The following is a 20099-nucleotide window of genomic DNA, read 5'->3' as shown; positions in this document are numbered from 1 at the left end:
TAAAGAAAGAAAAATCTACGTAGGGAGCAGTTTTTTGAAGCGAGAAAGATGTATGCCAGCACTGAACTCTGCCTCTGGGGGTTTATGTAACGAATTTTATGCTTTAGAAGACATACTTTTAAAGCTTCATTTTTGGAACCTAAGTCAATAATTTTTTTTCTAATCACACATTTTAAAGTTTTGATTTTCAGTAGGAAAGCAATTCTTTTCTTTGAAAAGGCCAGGACCATCTCAAAGGAATACTGCACTTATTTTTTATATTAATGCAAATCATTTACCATACTGACTCACACATAGCAATTTGCCAGTAAATGTTAGTATTCTTACCACATGGATACTGAGACCAACTAGCCGGGTTGTTTTCCTTTTTTATCAAGAAGTTTTATTAGTCAACTGAAGTTAAGTACAAGAAATGCTTCAGTTACAACGGAAATCATCTCTATAAACCTTCAATGCATCTAAACGGGGGGATTGTAAATGAGACCCTGTAATGTATAATATGTAATCTGACCCATGGCATTCATCCCTGAATATGCTATAATTGGAATATAATTTTTGATGTGTTTTTTAAACATTTCCTGCTTCTGTCATATAATTGGTTTCCAGCATGTTAGAAACAGTCTTCTCCTGGCCTTTGGGTTCAGTCTGTGAGACTCATTCATCACTTACCAAATCTGAGATGTGAAATCAAAAATGTTTCTTTTCTGCCATTGATGTAGTAAATTGCGTCATTGACTGGTTCACTTTATTAGGATATTTTTTTCCCTTTTGATCCAACTCAGTGGCTTTGGATGGTAAAGCAATCTCAGCCGTCCCAGACTGGGCATCTGGAAATGCTGTGGAACTGTAAAAACCACGAGACGGGAGTTTCTCCGTGGCCAGTAACTCGAGTGTGCTTGAGGTTTCAGAGTGACCGGCGGATGGCTGATGTCAATCGTGTGTGGAGTGCTCGTGGACAGTTATGTTCTGTGCTTTAGAATGCTAACCCCCTAGCAAATGCAGAAATGAACTTCTTATCCTTCTCCCCCACCCAAAGTGGACTGGAGTGATAGCACAGTGGGTAGGGCATTGATTCCTCCGCCCCTCTTGGAGAGCCTGGCAAGCTACGGAGAGTATTCCGCCCGCACGGCAGAGCCTGGCAAGCTACCCGTGGTGTATTGATATACCAAAAACAGTTATAAGTCTCACAATGGAGACGTTACTGGTGCCCGCTCGAGCAAATCGATGAACAACGGGATGACAGTGCTACAGTGCTCCCCCACCCAAAGTGAGTGCTCACAGAATGATTCGCCCACACTGCTCTGGTCACTCAGAAACTCCGCCTCCGCCTTGTGGGTATTCCCTGTCCCTAGTGTCTTTCTCCCTTGCCCGCCTGTCCCTATGAGTCCACTGCCTGCCTCCTCAGTCACTCCGGGAGCAGCAAGGACTTGCATCCTCTCCAGGCCAGAAGCAACACCCCTGTGTGGAGCCGCCAAATCATCTTCATTTCTTGAACTCTCCCAGGAAGATCCACCTCAGCAGGCATCCCCACTCTGGGCACGGAGCTTCCCCTCACTCAGCCAGATTCTCTCCTGTCTTGGCTTTTACCTCACAATGCTCATGGTCACCTCCGCCTCTCCTCTCGCCTTCTCCTCCTGTTCTTCAGTTCACTGCAGCTTGAATTTGTGCCATTTCCCTCAAGCATCCCTTCAGTCTCCTCAGGGTTGGTCCTCATGTTGCTCCTAGGGTACCTAGAGTCCCCTCTACCACCTCCCACTCTCTGCTGTCGTCCCTGGTTTACCTGGCCATCCAGCTCCTAGAAAAGAAAACACTAGAAAAACAGTTTACTATGCCAAGCTGTTCTGTTCCCAGCACTAACCCACATCATTGAATGATAGTAAATATTTGTGGGATAAACTATGTTTAAAAGATAGTTGCACTCTCTACTTTCTCTATTTTCTTCATTGAATGGTTTTTCTGAAGCAGACATTTGCTTAGCATGTATACACACACAGTGACAAAAATTTACCATACATGAAAATTTCTTCCTAACCTAGATTTTTTCAATGAAAATGAAAGTATTTTGTCATGCTTACAAGCAGGACTATCTTTGTGTGCACATGTTAGTGCATGATGGTTGTGACGGGAATTGGAGCTGCTCTGCTAGTGCTGTTCCCTGGCCTCTAGTTTTCCGTCAGCCAGAATGTGCCTGGCATTAGCTGTGACAAACGGGCATTTACGAATCAGTACATGAGCCCCCACATCAGGGATAGCTGGGCATTTTCCTTCCTCACTGTGTTTGCATTTTCTTTCTAAGATGTGAGAATTGTAAACACGGACTGATCTCCACTTCTTGCAGCTCTGTCCTCTAAAATGTTTAATTTATGAATGCCTCCCAGAAGCTGCCTTGTCACTTAAGCAATATAAAAATTCCTTGAGGTATCACAGTTCCCCATTCTTTGAAAGAAAATTAAACTCTGACTCATAACAGTCCGTCAAATGAAACTGCTCTGATCTCCACATAAATCAGTCTTTCAGGAAATTTCCTTTCCTTTCTATGAAAACTAAATCCACGTCTATTTCTTAATTAGTGAATCATCTAGTCATTTTTTCATTGAAACATTGGGGAGAAAGTTTTTTTATTAACTATAATTAATCTAAGAAAACTCCTCTTATTGATAAGATCTTTATGCCCTGTCACCAAAGTGTAAGAACCCAATAATTTTTTATTCTAATAAAATAGAACATGGCAATAGAATTTAGAAAGTCCAAAATCCATTTAACCTCTAGCTGCTTCAATTTCCTTATTTATTAAATGAAAACTGTCATATCTACCCTTCATGGGAGCTCTGTGAGGTATGAATAATTGAATAAGATGAGAGAAGAGACCTTGGCAAAATCAAAATTTCTTTCATGAAAACAAAGATCTTATTGAGCAAAATATTGCAAATCTATTGACATTCTAGGCTTGGTAGAGTAGAAATAGACAGAAGTGTTATTCTATAGCTACATTTATTTCCCTTCCCTCCTGAGTGCTATTGCACATTAGTAATTGGGAAAAGAAATTGGTACTTCTTTCACAAGACAGTATTTGGTCCTCTTTATGTTTCATCATTTTAATTTTCCTTGACTAATAGCAATTACAGATGGCTAAGAAACACATGTGTATGTTTCCTTGATAAGCTAATTTATTATTTCCTTTTCCTAAGCTTTTTCTCCCTGAAGACTTTTTCATTTCCATCCTTGACTGCTGAACTGCTTAACCCATTCTTTTTGATGTTTGTTTATTCATCTGCCATGTATGGATGCCTCATTTTCCTAGGGGCCAGGCGCAGAATAAAAGGAGCCACAGATTGTGACCCTGTGTGGCTGATTGTCTAACGGGGATTGACAAATAGGCCTGAAAAGCCTTTGCACGTAATTCGGAGATGAGCTCTGGGCACCAGGGGGGCCTTCCACCAAGCTGGTGGGTGTAGATGTGAGGGACCAGAGACACAGCACAGCAGGGAGGGCAGTTGCCGTGTACGCAGCCAACCCAGTTGCATCCACAGCATTGCAGATGGTCCCCAGAGCCCTGCCGGGAGTGATCCCTGAGCACAGAATCAGGAGTATGCCATGAGCACTGCCCGATGCTTTAAAAGGAAAAAAAGGGAAAGCGAATTGAGTGTGGGGGGTGGGGGTGTGTCTGGGTGGGTGGGTGATGAGGGGGCTCATTTCCTGGCGATCTTCGCCCCTCGTTTCTCCTGTCTCCTGTTTACGGGTCTGAGAGGACCGCAAGCATCTCAGCCCTGGGCGGGTCTCACTGCAGAGGTCAGCAGACTGCATTCTAGCACCTTCCACAGGGCCCCATGCCCCCCTACCCCCTTCTCACAGTGGTCTCCTTCTCTGCAGTATGAGTGGGGTCCGGTGCCCGGTGGGAAAGCAGCCTCAGACCCAACCTGTGCCCCTGTCCCCTGCCACGGCGTCCGTTGCCTGGTCCATTAGGCTGCCCAGGCCCTGTGTCACAGTGAACGGAGTGTGAAGCCGGGCATCACAGGGTCACTGCTAGCCGGGAGGAGTGCAGGCGGCCCCGCTGCGTGGCTCCCTCCACGCCGGCCTCATTAACCCTCTGACTCCATCTGTTGATCCCTGACGGAAAGGGTCAGGCCTGTCCCAGAAAATGACAGCCGGTAACGTTGGTGAATTCCAGAAATCACGAAAACCCAAATTCCAGGTCTTCAAAATGTCATTAAGCGCTTCCAAATACAATGTGAGCACTGTCTCGGGGGAAAGCTCCTTACCTATGTTTTCCCATTTCTTCTAAGGAATGTCGTCCTTCTGTTCTCCTCAGTCAGCGAGAACCCATGTTTTCAGGATGGGCATCGTTGATCTTAGAAACTGTTGACATGTTAGCAGCTGATGTACTGAGAGGCAGCCTGAGGGGAAGGAAGCCTCCAGGAGCAGATTTGCCCCGTTAGTCACGCAGCACTCTCAAGTAGCTGTGTGTTTCGTATGATGCCCATTTCCATAACTTGTGGAATAATCTCATGTTTTTCATGTTTAGGGCGATCCTGGATCCTCTGCTGCAGGAATTAAGGTAACTGTCACCTTGCAAATACCTGCACACCAGGCATTAGCCTTTGGGGTTTTTTAAGTCTCTGCTTTCTCTCCCTTTCACCACCTGTGACTGATGTTTCTGACTCTGTCCCTATTCTTCCATGAAGCCCTCCAGAGAACCCCAGAGTGTCTGCTTGGAGCCCGATAGAGTCTAAACCTGAAGTCTTCTCTCTCTGATCAGTTGTATAGAAATGTAGATTTGTATGTGAGTCTCGTGTATATTTATAGCAACAGTGTTTTGCTGCTTTAGACAAGTGTCAGGTCTAACTGAGTGTCGAAGAACAGAACTGAGTGCGTAGATTTTGATTAAGGGAACTTTGACCGCGTTCTGAAGACCATCCTTTCTTCTTTGGTTCTCTTTGTCAGGGTGAACCCGGAGAATCTGGTCGGCCAGGGCAAAAGGTAATCTCTGCCTTTCGTGTGTTCTCGTGCTGCGTCACGTTCACCTGCTTGCATGAGCTTCCTCTGTGTAATGTGAGAACAGCACTGCAGAGAGATGCTGATTTCATATTTTGCATGCAATGTTCTTGTTTTGCATTTTTTAAAGGTTGATGCGATGACGGCAGCCAAGTGTAAATACACAGTCTGTAAAGGGAGCTTTTGTGAACTGGCCCGTGTGGACTCAGCTGTTTTTAACTAACAAGGATTCGTGGGGTCATTGGGTTGAAATACCAACAACTTACCTTGCATGTCTAAAGATTCTCTGCATGTTTCTATCATGAGAAGAAACAAATATTTACTAAGCCAGATCAAAATGGGATAGCGGACAGTATGAAATGACTTTCATTCGCTTTTATCTGCAAATACTTCCCCGTGCATCATTTCTGTGTGAACTGCATCATTTTTGTGTGAGCCACATCATTTTTGTGTGTCATATATCTACCCCTGCATTCAAAAGTTATATTAGATAGAGATTTGCTAATAAACTCAGTTTTAATTAGCTACAGTAACCAGACCACTTTAGCAAACTGTTCTACAGATATAATGCACATCAATTTTTTTATAATCTGTGCTTTCTCTTCTGTGATAAATTAAGGATATAAAGTGACTATGTTTAGATTCAAATTCTCATTTGAATCTGAAGCAGGGAATCACAGTTAGTAGCTTATGTCTGAACATCTGATACCAATGTCCAGTAGTCAGATGTTAGGTGACAGATGGAGTGTCACTAACAAGTAAATATGAATTCCATATTAGGTTAAATCTCTAAAAATGATAACTCTTCCTTTGTCTAGCAGTAGCCAGACATAATGATAAAGTTTTTTAGAAAAATATATGAATAGGAAGGGAGAAGTCGCCTTATGAGTTTAGAGAGGAGAGACTGGTCCCACTGCAGTCCTTTGGAATCTTAAAGAGCATCTCGTGGTGGTTGAAATCAACAAGATGGCTAGAACTTCATTTTAAACACCTTGGATTAAAGTAATTTTTGAGAACATTTTTCATATTTCCAATTTAAAAATAGAATTTTCTGGGACTGATGATGGTATAGTGGGTTAAGGCTGTTGCCTTGCATGCAGCCAGCCCTGGTTTGAACCCAACACCACATATGGTTCCTTCAGCATCGCCCGGAGTCACTGCTGAGCACAGAACCAGGAGTGAGCCCTGAGCATAACTGGATATGGCCCAATCTCTCTCTCTCTCTCTCTCTCTCTCTCTCTCTCTCTCTCTCTCTCTCTCTCTCTCTCTCTCTCATTCACTCACTCTTTCTCCAGTTCTATCTCTAGCTCTCTCATACACATATATCTCTCTCTTTCCGTCTCTCTCTTATCTCTCTCTAGCTCTCTCTCTCTCTCTCTGTCTCTCTGTCTCTGTCTCTCTCTCTCTTACACACACATACACACACACACACACACACAAGATTTTTCTGGGGTTAAGAAGGTGACTCGGTGGAAAAGCCTTGCTTGCATGTAGGAGTGTGTGAGGCACTGAGATTCAACCTGGGATTACACAAAAATTCTTTTCTTAAAAGCAAGAATCAGGCCCAACTTTAGATAAAATTGAGACTTTTCAAAAAACCCCAGCAGAATTCTGCAGGCATTGCTATTCAATTCCTCTGATTTCCTGTAGATTCTATGCATTAGAAATTGAAAGTTAATGACAGCATCAGAAATTCAAGGTTTACTTTATGTGTTAAAGCAATTTGTCTTCTCAGATGGTACAATTTTAGGGCCCGGTGTCTTAAAAATCAGAGGCAAAATCTAAGCTGTTCTCCAAATCTACGATGTATCAAATAAAATATCTTTGAGAGCATTGAATTAGAAACCTGCATTGACTTAGCACATGCGTAGCATGCTAGAGGCCTGGTTCAGTCCCTGGGCCCTGAGCACAGGAAGAAAGGAAGGGAGGGAGGGAAAGGAAGGAAACTATATCTCACATACGTTCTATTGTTTAGAGTGGAAAATTCAAATTGTTCTCAAATGCATAATAAAGCATTTCCTTAAATGATTATTTATAAATGCAATTTAGGTCCTTTTTTTGAAATTTATAGGTTTACATATGGGGAATTGAATGTCCTTTGTATTTCACTAGAAACCTGCTTTAAATTATATTGAGAGAAGGGGCGGGGTCATTAAAAGCTTGCGACCTACCTGAATGAATATGTGCCCTGTAGTATCTTTTTCATTAATATTTAGGCCAGAGTCTACCCTTTGATGTAATCTCAATTTCTCACAATATTTATGACTTCCTTTGTCTAATATCTGGATTTGGCAATACTTACCCCAACATTGATTTAAAAGTAAAGTATTTCCATGCTTGGCGCTTACTTAGATTAGAAAATAACAAACAGAGCTGGGCCCAGAATCAATTCAGGTAATCTTCCGTGGCGTTGTTCTCACTCCTGCACAACTGTGTTGTGGATTCTTTGGTTCTTGAATTCATGTGTTCACAACTTCTCAGACATGTAGAGGATCATGCGGAAGAATGAAGTCTTCATTGCTCAGTTTTCCACTGCCTAGGATTTTCCAGTTTACAAAGTAGCTATTTAGAATAACATTTGTAATGTAGAAAGGATTTAATTATAGTGGGTTTTTTTTTCCTTGTTAAAATTCAACAGTAGAGTGAGTGATAAAATGAGTGCACCCGGAGCATTGCCGGGTGTGGCCCCCAAACAAAAGCAAACCATCCCACAACAAAAAGCCCTGATTCCCCCACTGGGCTGAACTTCCTCTAAAAGTTCAGGCCACTGTCGCAGGGACAGGAGAGGAGACACAGCTGGTACTTTGACAGCAGACTAAAGTCTGCTCTCACTCAGAGAGTGAGAGGGAATAAGGGCCGGAGAGATAGTACAGTGGTTAAGGCACTTGCCTTGCGTGTGCCCAACCTGGGTTCAATTCCTGGCATCTCATATGGTCCCCCAAGCACCTTCAGGAGTAATTCCTGAGTGCAAAACTAACCCCTGAGTATTGCCAGGTGTAGACCAAAAGGGAAAGAAAACCAAAAGTTTAATGCAATGCTACAATGTTTATCTACTTAGACAAGTGTTATTTAGATAGAATAAGAAATCAATTTTTAATTGTGACCCAGATGTGACCTTGAGCCACCCATATCCCAGGACTCGGCTCTGAGAAGCTCCTGCATCCAGGATCAGGCAAGAATGGCGATGTGGGTACTAGAGCAATAGTGCTGGAGGTAGGCGGCTGGCCCTGCATACAGCCAAGCCGGTTGGTCCCCGCTACCGTATGCAGTTCCCTCTACCCACCCTGCAAGGGGTAAGCCCTGACATGGCTGGGTGTTGACAAAAAAAAAAAAAAGTGCAAAAGGCTAGAGATTTGGCCTCAAAAACTCTCTTGATCGGAAGCAATGTCTAGTGATAGAGAATTTAGGTGGAAAGAAATGTTTTCTTGATGATGTTCAAAGATTCTCTACAAAGAATAAAATTAAGTATTTGATCACCTTCCATTAGGCCAGCTTATAAATTCGGAAAGGTCAAATTTATCAAAAGCCACGCCTCTAACATGTGAATTCCTGAAAGTGATCCCTGAGCACAGAGCTGGGAGTGGCCAGCTGAGTACCACCAGGTGAAGGTCCAAAAGAAACAAAGCCAAAGCACAGATGACCTTGATCCATCTCTGTGCATACACAGGCCGGGCGCAGCCACACGCCCGAGTGTCTGTGAGTACTCAGCCCACAGCACAGAACACTTCCTAACATCTCCTACATCTGTCTCGTTGTTAGAAACCATGGGCGTGTGTCACTGTGAGCATGTGTACATAAATATCTTCCTTTCAAGTATGTGTACAATCCCTTTCATTTTGTGGGAGGGAAGGGTGTGGTGAACCTTAGCTAGGAAGCAATGTTTGGCCTCTGCTTCCACATATGTTTCAAATAGGACGTCCCGGGGGTGGGGGGGTGGCACAGTGAGGTGCTCTGCTAAAACTATACAAAATGGTAGATTGATCACCTATACATTTACTTTTTTTATATACATTTACTTTTATATGTTGTCTGCAATTGTGCTGCAATTTACTGTTTGCAAGGGCTTTATCCTTTCTAAATAATAATAATAATAATAATAATAGAATATTCAGTAAAATATGGTTCCAGTCCTTTTTTTTTACTGGATCTTTTTAAACTTCTCTATCAAGGGCAGAAGGGAAAGAAAATGGATAACCAAATGTATCATGTCTGTGTAAAGTTTAATCCTCTTTGATAAGTATTCTTCGAATAGAATACATAATTTTTAAATAATCATCTTTTCTTCTCTGACCTAATCTCATGTTAGTCTCGCTGTGCATAAGCAAACTCTCATCTCTATGGCTTCAGGTCGACTGGTTTTCTTTTGCATTCCTGAAACACCTTTGGCCTACAATGTCACGAAAGCCATCACGCCCTTCCTGTGTCTGACCGTACAACTTAATAAATAGCACCTGAAGCCATTTTGTCATTACCCCAGATGGATCCTTGGAACTGCAAGGATCTTACCCAAGTTGATCTGTCTGCTTTTCCTAGTCAAATTTCGTTAGCACTAGATCATTAGAGCGTTGAGGTGAAAGAAAGTGCCCTCTCGCCTGTGTGCTGTGACTGGGAGGCTCTGTCCATCCCCTGACCCATGGTCACGGCCTTTCACCTTCAATCACAGCTCCCCTCAGTCCATCTCAGGATGGACTTGCCTCTTCTCCCACAATTCCTCTGTGCTTCTCTAGTGGAGGAAAAGTAACCTTGTTGGTATCCTTTGTCCCTAAAATAAAGTAGACAACACTATGGAAATGCAAGGCCTTCGCTAAACTCCAGCGGGCTCACCCAAAATGCACCACTTAATCTCGAACCCGGACTCAGGAACAGCTGCATCATACCATGAGCCCTGATGGTTAAGCCGGTCGCCCAGACTGAACAATTGTCAGAAGTGCAGGCTGGAGTTAAGTTTAATCTTAACCACACATTTATCTCCTCATCGTTCAGGAATGGAAAAGAATTTTTACTAAACTTTGAAGTAAGCAAGACTTTTCATGTACATTATTTTGTTGTGGCCACCTGTTCAGACAGCCAACTCTTGATTATCCGAGGTAAGAGAGCACCGGAAGAGGATGCCTTATTCAGAACTTTTGCATAATCTTTGTTTCAGCAAAGATCTGCATTGCAGGAAAGTAATAAAAATGTAGGAGTCTCCTCTCCACTTATTCCTCCTCTTCGTCTTCTGGCAGAGAGGCCAGCGAGCTATGGAGAAGAGGAAAATTCTTTTAAAATATCTGCTAGTCAACCGGTCCCTGAATCAAGAGTTGACTGAGCTGTCTAACCTCATCCAACTTCATGAAACTGGCTGGTATTCATGTCTGTGCCACAAGCCATCGGCTAGGTCCCTGCGCCATATTTTTGTCCAGGTCATGTGACAGGGTGGATGTCGCTCTATAATGCTGTGATTTTCCTGTGTAGGGTGAACCCGGGCTTCCTGGGCTTCCTGGACTTCCGGGGATAAAGGTAAATACCGCACGGACAGTCTCGGCTTCACCTGGTAACGTTTGTGAGAGTCACAAGACTCCAAGGCACACAGGAGAAAGCGAAAACGAAAAATACCATGCTGAACATCCTAGGATCAACCGTCTCAACCAGTTAGGATTTTTTTCATGAGAAACAAAGCACAGGTCTTGGTAGGTTTGTCATTGCGGTCCCCCTGCAGGTGTCCCTTACGTAAATGTCAAAGCTCCCGTATCTGAAGTGACAGGAACGCTTTAAAAGCTAGGATGCCTGCCTTCACACTGTAATCGTACTCATTAAATCCTATCTGATTTTGACCAGAATGGGAGTCTTAACATCCCCATAAATCTAGCATTTGGGCAGCTGTTCTTGTGATTCACTCACTGCAATAATCCCTCGAAAATGTTTTCCCTTCCTGTCAGTAGATCTCACTGCAAAGTACCACTCCTGTTAATAAATATGTGATCTATATGCTATCTCCATGTGCATCCTATATATTTTTGAAACACTTGCTTAAAGTTTGACTTTAAAGCCTTGCTTTCAACTTAACGATGTTAAGAAGCATATATTTTTTTCAATTGTTGAAAATGTTTCACCCGGCAGCTGACCAGGCTCACCTTTCTTCTCCCTCTGTTGGAGTTCTCCTTGAAAATCAGCTTTGTAGTCTAAAGCTTTCCTTTTCATTCTAGAACTGTTGGACAGAGTAATAATATGCAAGTAAAATGTTCCTGACATCGTTCTCACCTTAGGCAATTTTGGATCCATCTCCAGAGAGCGTTACACCGTTCTAATATTTAGTGTTCCTGTGAGGTGTGAGAGTGCTGTGTACACTGCTTAATGAAAGTTGTGTTGAAAATGTAATATGAAAAATATGGTTTTAGGGGCCACAGAAGTACTGGGGGTTAAGGTGCTTGTCTTGCACATGGGTGATCCCGGTTCAAACTCTGACACCACACGGTCCCCTGAATGCTGCTGGATAGAACTCCCGCAAAGATGAGGGAAACATAGTGTTAGATTATGTTGAATTACTGTGCCCACCGACAGCATGAGGTTATACATGGGATATTTTATGAAGTATTTGATAAAATGGGCAGACAGGAAAGCTTTGTTTTCCGAGCTAACACTCAGAAATCTTGGTTCATGGCTTTGCTTCCAGGTTAGCAGATATGTTCTTTTAATCCAATATGGCCTCTCAATAGACCTTTGAGTCTTGGCTTCACTCTGACTGCAGGTAGCTGGAGAAGTAAAGTCGTTTCTTTATCAATTGCTATTTGGTAAACATCACCATAAAACTATAGGATTCCATATCCTAGATAATTCTTAGTAGTTTTTCAGTTTAACCAGTACAGACTTTTTATCACTGATTGGAAGATCATCATTTTTTTAATGAAATATAATTTATTATTACGATAGCACCAAGTATAGCTATAGCTCTACTTATTTGTGCACTAGATTTCTTTTTTAATTTTATTGAATCACCGTGAGATAGTTACAAGCTTTCATGTTTGGGTTACAATCACACAATGATCAAACACCCATCCCTCCACCAGTGCACATTCCCCACCACCAATATCCCCGGTATAGATCATCATTTTTTAATGGGTATAAGAAAATTATATTCAGTGTTTATTCAGGAGAACCTGGTAGAATGAGAAGCAAAGAGGCATTTAGAAGAAAGGGCATTTTTTTAAGTTGAAATGTCACAGCATTGTAATTAAATTGGGATCCGTGAGTGTCCTTTGTCCTGATTTACACACACACACACACACACACACACACACACACACACACACACACACACACACACCAGCACTACCCAGCAGCCCAAATGCCAGATTTATGGGGATGTTAAGACTCCTTCCTCTGTAACCGCTGATCAGTCTTACAGTCCCTAAGTCTTTTATTTTAGGTAGTTCGTTAATTCGTCTGGTTTCTCTGTATACTGCACATGATCCTTCCCAAGGAGAGCACTGTGGAAGCTGGGGATGTGGAGCCCGGGCAGGCCAGGTCAGCACAGTGCAGAAACCCCGGAGCAGTCAGAAGGTGCTGGAAGGGAGTCCAGCTTCCTTCTGCGTGGAAGGGAGTCTGGAAAGGTGAAGCATCCGTCTCTTTCTCTAGGAACGCAAAAGCAGTTTCAGGGGCTACTCTCTGTTACCGTCACCTTTTCTATTTCGCGTGCCGTCCACCATGAGAACCCTCCTGCCATGTCCTTAGCAATCTGTAGACTAGTATGAGTGTTTTGAGCTTTTTCAGACGAGGACGGATGTTGGTCATTTGCCACCTCCAATACTTTTCTCCCTAGGGCCTTTGGGACTCACAGGATGTCTTGCCTGGAGGTGGTAGAGCAGCTCTTTCCCTCTGTTTTCATCTCTGAATGGTACCTAGAGTGACAGAAAACAACCCGCTGACAAGCACTTTTCACTATAGACACTTTTGCCATATGTTTATCAAGTACTGTTGGGTAATAATTTAAATCAGCATCTATTTTTGATTTAATAAGATGTCTTGAATTCAAGGTGTCAGTGACTTTCTGTCCTCATACAGGAGGAGGTACTCTGTATAAATAGTTTTGTAAAGGAGATGATTTAAGTCATGGTCCTTTGTTGTCAGTGGAGATGTGTAAGTGTGGAGTTAAAAGTTCTGTGTAGGGGCTGGAGTGATAATACAGCGGGTAGGGTGTTTGCCTTGCACGTCGCCAACCTGAGTTCACTCCCCGGCATCCCATATGGTCCCCCAAGCACCGCCAGGAGTAATTCCTGAGTGCAGAGCCAGGAGTAACCCCAGAGCATCACTGGGTATGACCCAAAAAGCAAAAAAAAAAAAAAGTTCTGTGTAAGTGACACAGCTTTATTACCCTGAGATGACTTTTGTCCTTTTATCTACCTTGCTTCTCTTAGGGGACCAACCACAAGACAGTGAGCCATGATTATCATCTGAATGAGTAGCAATATTTAAAAGATTAAATGGCCACGTGTGGGTTTCACGGAGACCCATAGGCCGTGAGGTAGCTGGAACATTAGTCATAATCTTCCTGGGCTCATGTGTTTGTTTATGCTTTGGAAATACTTCCTGTGGCTATTCATCTCCTTCTTATCTGCCTGTTCTCCAGAGAGCCTGCAGATGCCATCGGTCTTACCCCAGCCCTTGAGGAAACCAGCCATGACATACCAGAGCGGCTTGGATTCCCCACCTGTTGCTCTCGGAGAATGGGTGGAAACTTAATGAGCATCCAAATGCCTTCCACACGGCTCTCAGGAAGTGAGCGAAGCATCTAAATACAGACAGCAGGCTCATCTCTCTGTCGCCTCTAGGTCCCAGTCAGAGAGGAGGCTCAGGCTCTGGGCACACTGAGTTTAACTCACTAGCGCACAGGCATACTTAATCCCAACCTACCCCGTGCTTCCTGTGCAAGCATTCAAACGTCCTCTTCCCATGTGGAAGACATTTGGAATTCCTATTTCATGCATTCATGGTTCATATAGTGTCAAGATGTTCAACTGGGAAAATCAAATTATGCACAATGTACCATGCAGACATTGATCTTCTGGAAAAAGATTTGAGCCCAGAAAATTATTTTTATAAACAAGCCTTCGAGCGTGGTTTTACTCTTTATAAAGTGTACTTTAACTAGTCTTTCTGATACTCCATAGAAGGTTCAGGTGCAAAGTTCCTTTTTTTTTTTTAACTTTTCTTTTCACACTTATTTTGAAAAATATAAATAGATAAATTATTTCTCCCCTTGGTGATCATATCACGTCCATACTGAAGCAGAAGGAGGTGGTCACTGAGATGGCTGACCCTGGAACCAGATACAGGAATGCAGGTCCTGGTTCTCCCTTTCACCAGTGGTCACTGCAGATAATTTACACAGTCTCTCTGGGTCCTGATCTCCTTCTAAACCATGACTCAATCTTGGACCAAGCAGAGAACAGTGTCGAGAGATGAATTAATATATGTGGAGTCCTAAAATGTTGCTGAGCAGATAGCAAACGCCATATAAATTTTAGCCATTGTTAATTCTCTCTCTTGAAGCACTCAGTATGTTTACATACCTGTTCTCTTAGGATCTTTCATTGAGGGGGTGATTTTAACTATGGGACATAAATCTGTCTCGATGCTCCCAAATAATAGATGTAAATTCTGAAAACTCCTTCAGAGGGATGGGTAAATGTTATCTTCAAGGGCCATGAGATCATGGGCTGACCTGAGTTCAATCCCCAGCATTCCCTCTGGTCCCCCAAGCACTGACATGGGTGACCCCTGAGTGCAAAGTCAGGAGGAAACCCTGAGCATGGTCCAATATGGCTCAGAAACCAAAATAGGAAAAGAAGTCAGAAAGAGAGGGACAGACATAGAAGGACTGCACTCATTTGTGGAATATAGAAACATCACATGAGGCTGTCACCTAAGATCAGTAGATACCAGGGCCAGGGGGATTGCCCCACAGCTGGAAGCCTGCTTCATGAGCGGAAGGGAGAAGGCAGATGGAATAGAGAAGGGGTCACTAAGAAAATGATGGCTGGAGGAACCATTTGGGATGGGAGATACATGCCAAAAGTAGATAATGGACCAAACATGATGACCTCTCAGTGTCTGTGTTGCAAGCCAAAATGCCCAAAAGTAGAGAGAGATTATGGGGAATATTGTCTGCCATGGAGGCAGGGGGAGGGTGGGAAAGGGGGGGTATACCCGGGATATTGGTGGTGGGGAGTGTGCACTGGTGGAGGGATGGGTGTTTGATCATTGTGAGATTGTAACCCAAACATGAAAGCTTGTAACTATCTCACGGTGATTCAATTTAAAAAAAAAATAGGAAAAGAATAAAAGAGCAGTAAGATCAGCTCCATCCTCTTCAAATGTGACATCCCTCTCCCTTTTTCAAGGAGCAGAGGTTGAGCAAACACAAGGCTCTAGGTGTCACATGTAGTTTGGTCTGACTTCTCCCTACTCACAGGAAAAGTCATCAGGAATAACGGAAATTCTCAAGGCTCCCCTCACAGTCCCCTCACAGGGGTGCCTAGCCTACCACATTCTTTTTTTTTTTTTTGCTTCACACCAGCGATGCACAGGGGTTACTCCTGGCTTATACGCTCAGGAATTACTCCTGGCAGTGCTCAGGGGAACATATGGGATGCTAGGAATTGAACCTGGGTCAGCCTTGTACAAGGCAAATGTCCTACCCGCTGTGCTATATCGCTCCAGCCCCACACCATTCTTTTATAAATATAGCTTTTCTTGCTTTTTTCTTCATCTCTCTCTCCACTATGTAGACCACCAATTTATCTCATCAGATTTAGAAAATAAATTGGAAGAATATATAACAGTAAAATTAATACAGTAGAGACATAATATAGCAAAAAATTATATCACATCAGAAATAAAAAATCCATTTCTATGGTAGAGAAATTTTCATAATATATCTGCTTTCAAGACCTGATATTTTTGCCCTGATTTCCACATGAGTGAAAATTTGACATTCAGATTAGAGCTTCTAGATTGGAAGGTTATAAGTTAGTGACTAATCCTTTATACCTCATGTTATAAAATTGTCACTGACATGACATCACAGAAAGGTCTGCTTGTACAGGTGGCAGAAACATTTAGCTTGGGCAGTTCTTAAAATCAAGTGCAGTGCTCTGTAATCTAATAGAAATGTTTCCGGAGATGAGGCTCCTTCCTTAAAAATATCAACTCACATTCTTTAAAGGCAGAAGAAAGACATTTTAGGAAGTAACACAGGATGTGAAATGAATTCCTAAAAGAAAAAAAAAAGGAAGAAATACTGGTTAAAAGAATGGCATTCTGTTATCATCAGTAATAATTATTTCCTGCTTGTGCAAAGTACATATGAGCGGTTGAGTAAATTTGAGCTCAATTTGAAAACTCATACAACCAGAAATCAGAAATTTGTAGCAGCCATAATGAAACCTCCAGTAAATACACTGGATGCGTTCATGATGTAATCCTGTTAGGAAAAAAAAGAAATCAGAAAGGTATGTTTTCAAGGTTATAATAAACCTGCTATTGTAGTTCATTTTCATCGTAACCACTAAGATGTTTTAATTTACACTCAGATTTGATCCTTAGGGGGAATATATGTTCTAAGGACAGACTCTGCTTTCTCATTCTTTTTTTCCCCCTCAATAATTTTACAAATCAATCATTACCAAAACTGTCTGCCTGCAGGTTCTTATTACAACAAATGTTTTTGCTGTAATCCTCAAAAGCAGGTATCATGGTGACTTGAATTCTAATTAGCCTTTAAGCAAGAAGAATATTGTATGGCCAATGCATTCGGTGTCAAGAAACATTTATCAAAATTATTGGTGATGCTTTTAGCACCTAGGCAAATCAGCACATATTTTTCAAATCCTGTTGTACTACTTTTGGGGCAATGAAAATTGGATCTGTTTTAAGGTAATAAATATCATGGAAAACATGACGAGCTTTGAGCTGGCATTTTAGAGGGGTTTCAGACAGGTTAAGAAAATAATATCTTTTACTCCTTTAATTGATAATGACATTTAAAAAAAACAAATGGTAACAAATGAAAAGCCAGAGGTTTTACTATGGACAAGAGCTAATCAGTTAGGACTTTCTGGACACCATTATATTAGCACATGGAAAGTTCTGGAAGTTGTCGGGAAACACCTGGCAAACCAGTGCTATGTGAATGAGGCTGTCCCTTCATTTCTTACCCTGACTAGTGACCCCAGGGAAGCACTGTAGATTCTTCCCTCTAGACAAAGAACATTCTTTATATAAGTTTGACAGAAGAGTGTTTAGTAATTTTCCTAAGACTTTCGGGAAGGTAATGTCACCTGAAAAACTTTCGTATCTATTTTGTTTTGTTATTGTTATTGTTTGGGGGCCACATACAAGGTGATGCTCTGGGCTTACTCCTGGCTCTGCACTTAGGAATCACACTGACGCTGCTCGGGGGACCATAGGGGAGGCTGGCAGTGGAACCCGGGTCTGCCATGCACATGGCCAGTGCCCTGGCCGCAGTACCCGCTCTCCCTCGCTCTCCCTCTCGCTCTCTCTCTGCCTCTCTCTCTCCCTCTCTCTCTCTCTTTCTCCCTCCCTCCCACCTCCCTCCCCCGCCCTTGCTCTTGCTCTCACTCGGTCTCTCTCTCTGGTTCCAAAGCCACTTTCTTGAATGTGATTTTGAAAAAAAAAAAAAAGTCCAGATTTTTTTTTTTTTTTGAATTCTAAGACATGAACCTTAGGTCACTTAGATTTCAAAAAGAATTTTTTAGCTTTCCCTTACCTTTTTGTATTTTAGAAGACCAGTTTTTGATGTTCTTTTTGATAACAAAGATGGCAATCATTTGCATCATTTTGGTTTTGTACTCCTGTGTTGTTATTCAGCCAGAATACATGGGATTGAAGACCTATCAATATTGTTTTTTTAAAAAAAAGAAAAAAATTAAGAAATTACAAATGAATTGAGCAAAAGTGGATTCAGTCAAAAATTTATTCTGCCATTCTCCTTTTATTGCACAGTAGTTAGTACCCACTTTCTTAGAACTATGTTCTGATGTTTACTTCCTATCTCCACGTACGTGTTATCATTTTGTGAAAGAATGAAGAGAGAAGGAGCGTGAGCACAAATACTGACTATAAAGTCAGCAAGAGAACATTTGGGTGCAATCAGGTCTTGGAGTCAGAAAGGTAGTAGCAGGTAGGGCCCCTGCCTTGCACACACGCAATCTAGGTTTGATTCCTGGTACCATATATGGTCCCCTGAACACCACCAGAAGTGATCCTGGAGCTCAGAGCCAGGAGTAAGCCCTGAGCACTGCTGGGAGTGGCTCAAACAAACAAACAAACAAAACAGGGAAATTTTGCAAATAGAGTTCCTTTGAGTTACTGTCTCTGACTTTCACTGGGTGGAGCAGTGCAAACGGGCACTACGGCTGCCAACATGCTTTAACTAGAGCTGGGGAACTCCATGTGTGATCATTAAGTCTTCCAAAATCAGTCCCATGTTTGATTCAGCCAATCATAGTTCTCGGTGCTCTCCAGAGACCTGGGCCTACATAGTCATGTGCCCTGGCTCTCTGGGAAGTTCCTTTGGAAATTAGCAACCAGTGTCCAAGGTTCAGGTGGGAGAGCGTTCGGCAGCCCCCAGAGTGCTGAGAAGCTGTGCTCTGTCCCAAACCGATGGCATTTCTTCTACCACATCCCAACCCCAGTCCATTTGCCAAAGTCACAGCTCCTCTGTTGTTTTTTCTTTTCTACAAACTCAACACAGGATAATATGCCTCCAGAGCTTGGGGGTGTTGTTTTTGAGGACTGAGATTTTTCTCGTTGGTGGTGAGCTAGTAACTCATGTAAGAAACAGGCATGACACACGCAGGAAGCGATCACAGGCAGTATCCGAGAGGAGACCAGAAAATTAAACCAAATATTTCTTAATTTTGCAATTTGACGTGGAATCTGTTTCTTAATATAATAGTACAAACAGATGATTTCTGCCTCTCTGACAACCATTTTAATCATTGGTTAACATGTGACTTGGGTAGCAGAACATATGCTGACTATTAATTATGGTTTTCAGATTAAGTTATTGAGTAGTTATTGGATAGTAAGTATTAAGGCTAATTAAGGCTAAGGATATTAAGTATTACGAATTAAGGCTAAGGATAATATTAAGGTAGTGTGTGTGTGTGTGTGTGTGTGTGTGTGTGTGTGTGTGTGTGTGTGTGTGTGTGTAAGCTTTGGTAAAATCATAGCACAGTCCTTAAGAGTATGCCTTTATACCATTATGTTTTTCTATGTTTGTCCCAAGAGTACATCTAGTTGGACCTATCCACAACCAGTGGGGGGGAGGGAAAGACAACAATAAAAATACCAGATTAAACCTGGATTTAATTGTTATGGTCATGGTAGAGGAACAGAAAACTTTAACATACTTGCTCCTCTCCCCGGGCCTCTCCCTCCGTCTTCCTTTCCTCCTCACCCCAAGTTCCTCCACCATCCCTTCCTCTCTTCTCTCTCTCCTTACTCTTTTCTCTCCCTGTGGTGAAGCCCTAGCTCTGCAGCTTTGACACTTTGAAACTCTGTCTGTTGGTCCCCTGCACTCTCGATTTCCTCCAATCAAAGCCCTAATATGAATAAATAGAATCCGGTTTGACTTTGTACTCATGTTCTCAAGGATAACAAAAATAAAAGCCTAATGTATCATCTTCCTTGAGGTAGTGATGGAAGAGAGAAAGAAAGAAGGAAAAAAGAGAAAGAGATCCGTGTGTGTGTGTGTGTGTGTGTGTGTATGTGTGTGTGTATGTGTGTGTGTGTGTGAACCTTACGAGGGAAATATTGAAGTAGCTCTGAACGCATCTGAGCCCTTTGTAACTTATTCCTCTACTCATCACTGAGGCCCGGGTTCTTGAGCAGGACCACAACTTGCCCATTTTCTTATCTTGTGTGTGGGTGGGTGGGGGGGGAGGCGTCAGGGGACAAAGTGTCAGCTCATACTCCTGCCTCCGTGTTCAGGGATCACGCCTAGTGATCTGTGTTTGGATCATGTTCATTTGCTCTGAGATCATATGCTGGCGTGCTGGGGATCAGACTGGAGTGGAATGCATGCAGGACATGCTCCTTAACGC

General features: G+C 42.5%; 1 protein-coding gene across 1 annotated transcript in view; it reads left to right on the top strand.

Annotated features, from left to right (window-relative positions):
* COL25A1 (collagen type XXV alpha 1 chain) overlaps window positions 1–20099 on the top strand; it is a 454237-nt gene that overhangs the window by 376400 nt on the left and 57738 nt on the right. Inside the window, exons 16-18 of the mRNA XM_055140998.1 lie at window positions 4523–4555; window positions 4942–4977; window positions 10447–10491. Coding sequence (XP_054996973.1) covers window positions 4523–4555; window positions 4942–4977; window positions 10447–10491 — 114 coding nt within the window. The remainder of the gene's footprint in view (window positions 1–4522; window positions 4556–4941; window positions 4978–10446; window positions 10492–20099) is intronic.

The sequence above is a fragment of the Sorex araneus genome, chromosome 6, assembly GCF_027595985.1.
Source record: "Sorex araneus isolate mSorAra2 chromosome 6, mSorAra2.pri, whole genome shotgun sequence".
Taxonomy (NCBI): Eukaryota; Metazoa; Chordata; class Mammalia; order Eulipotyphla; family Soricidae; genus Sorex; species Sorex araneus.
The sequence above is the reverse complement of the archived record's forward strand: the minus strand, read 5'-3'. Positions and strand labels throughout refer to the sequence as shown.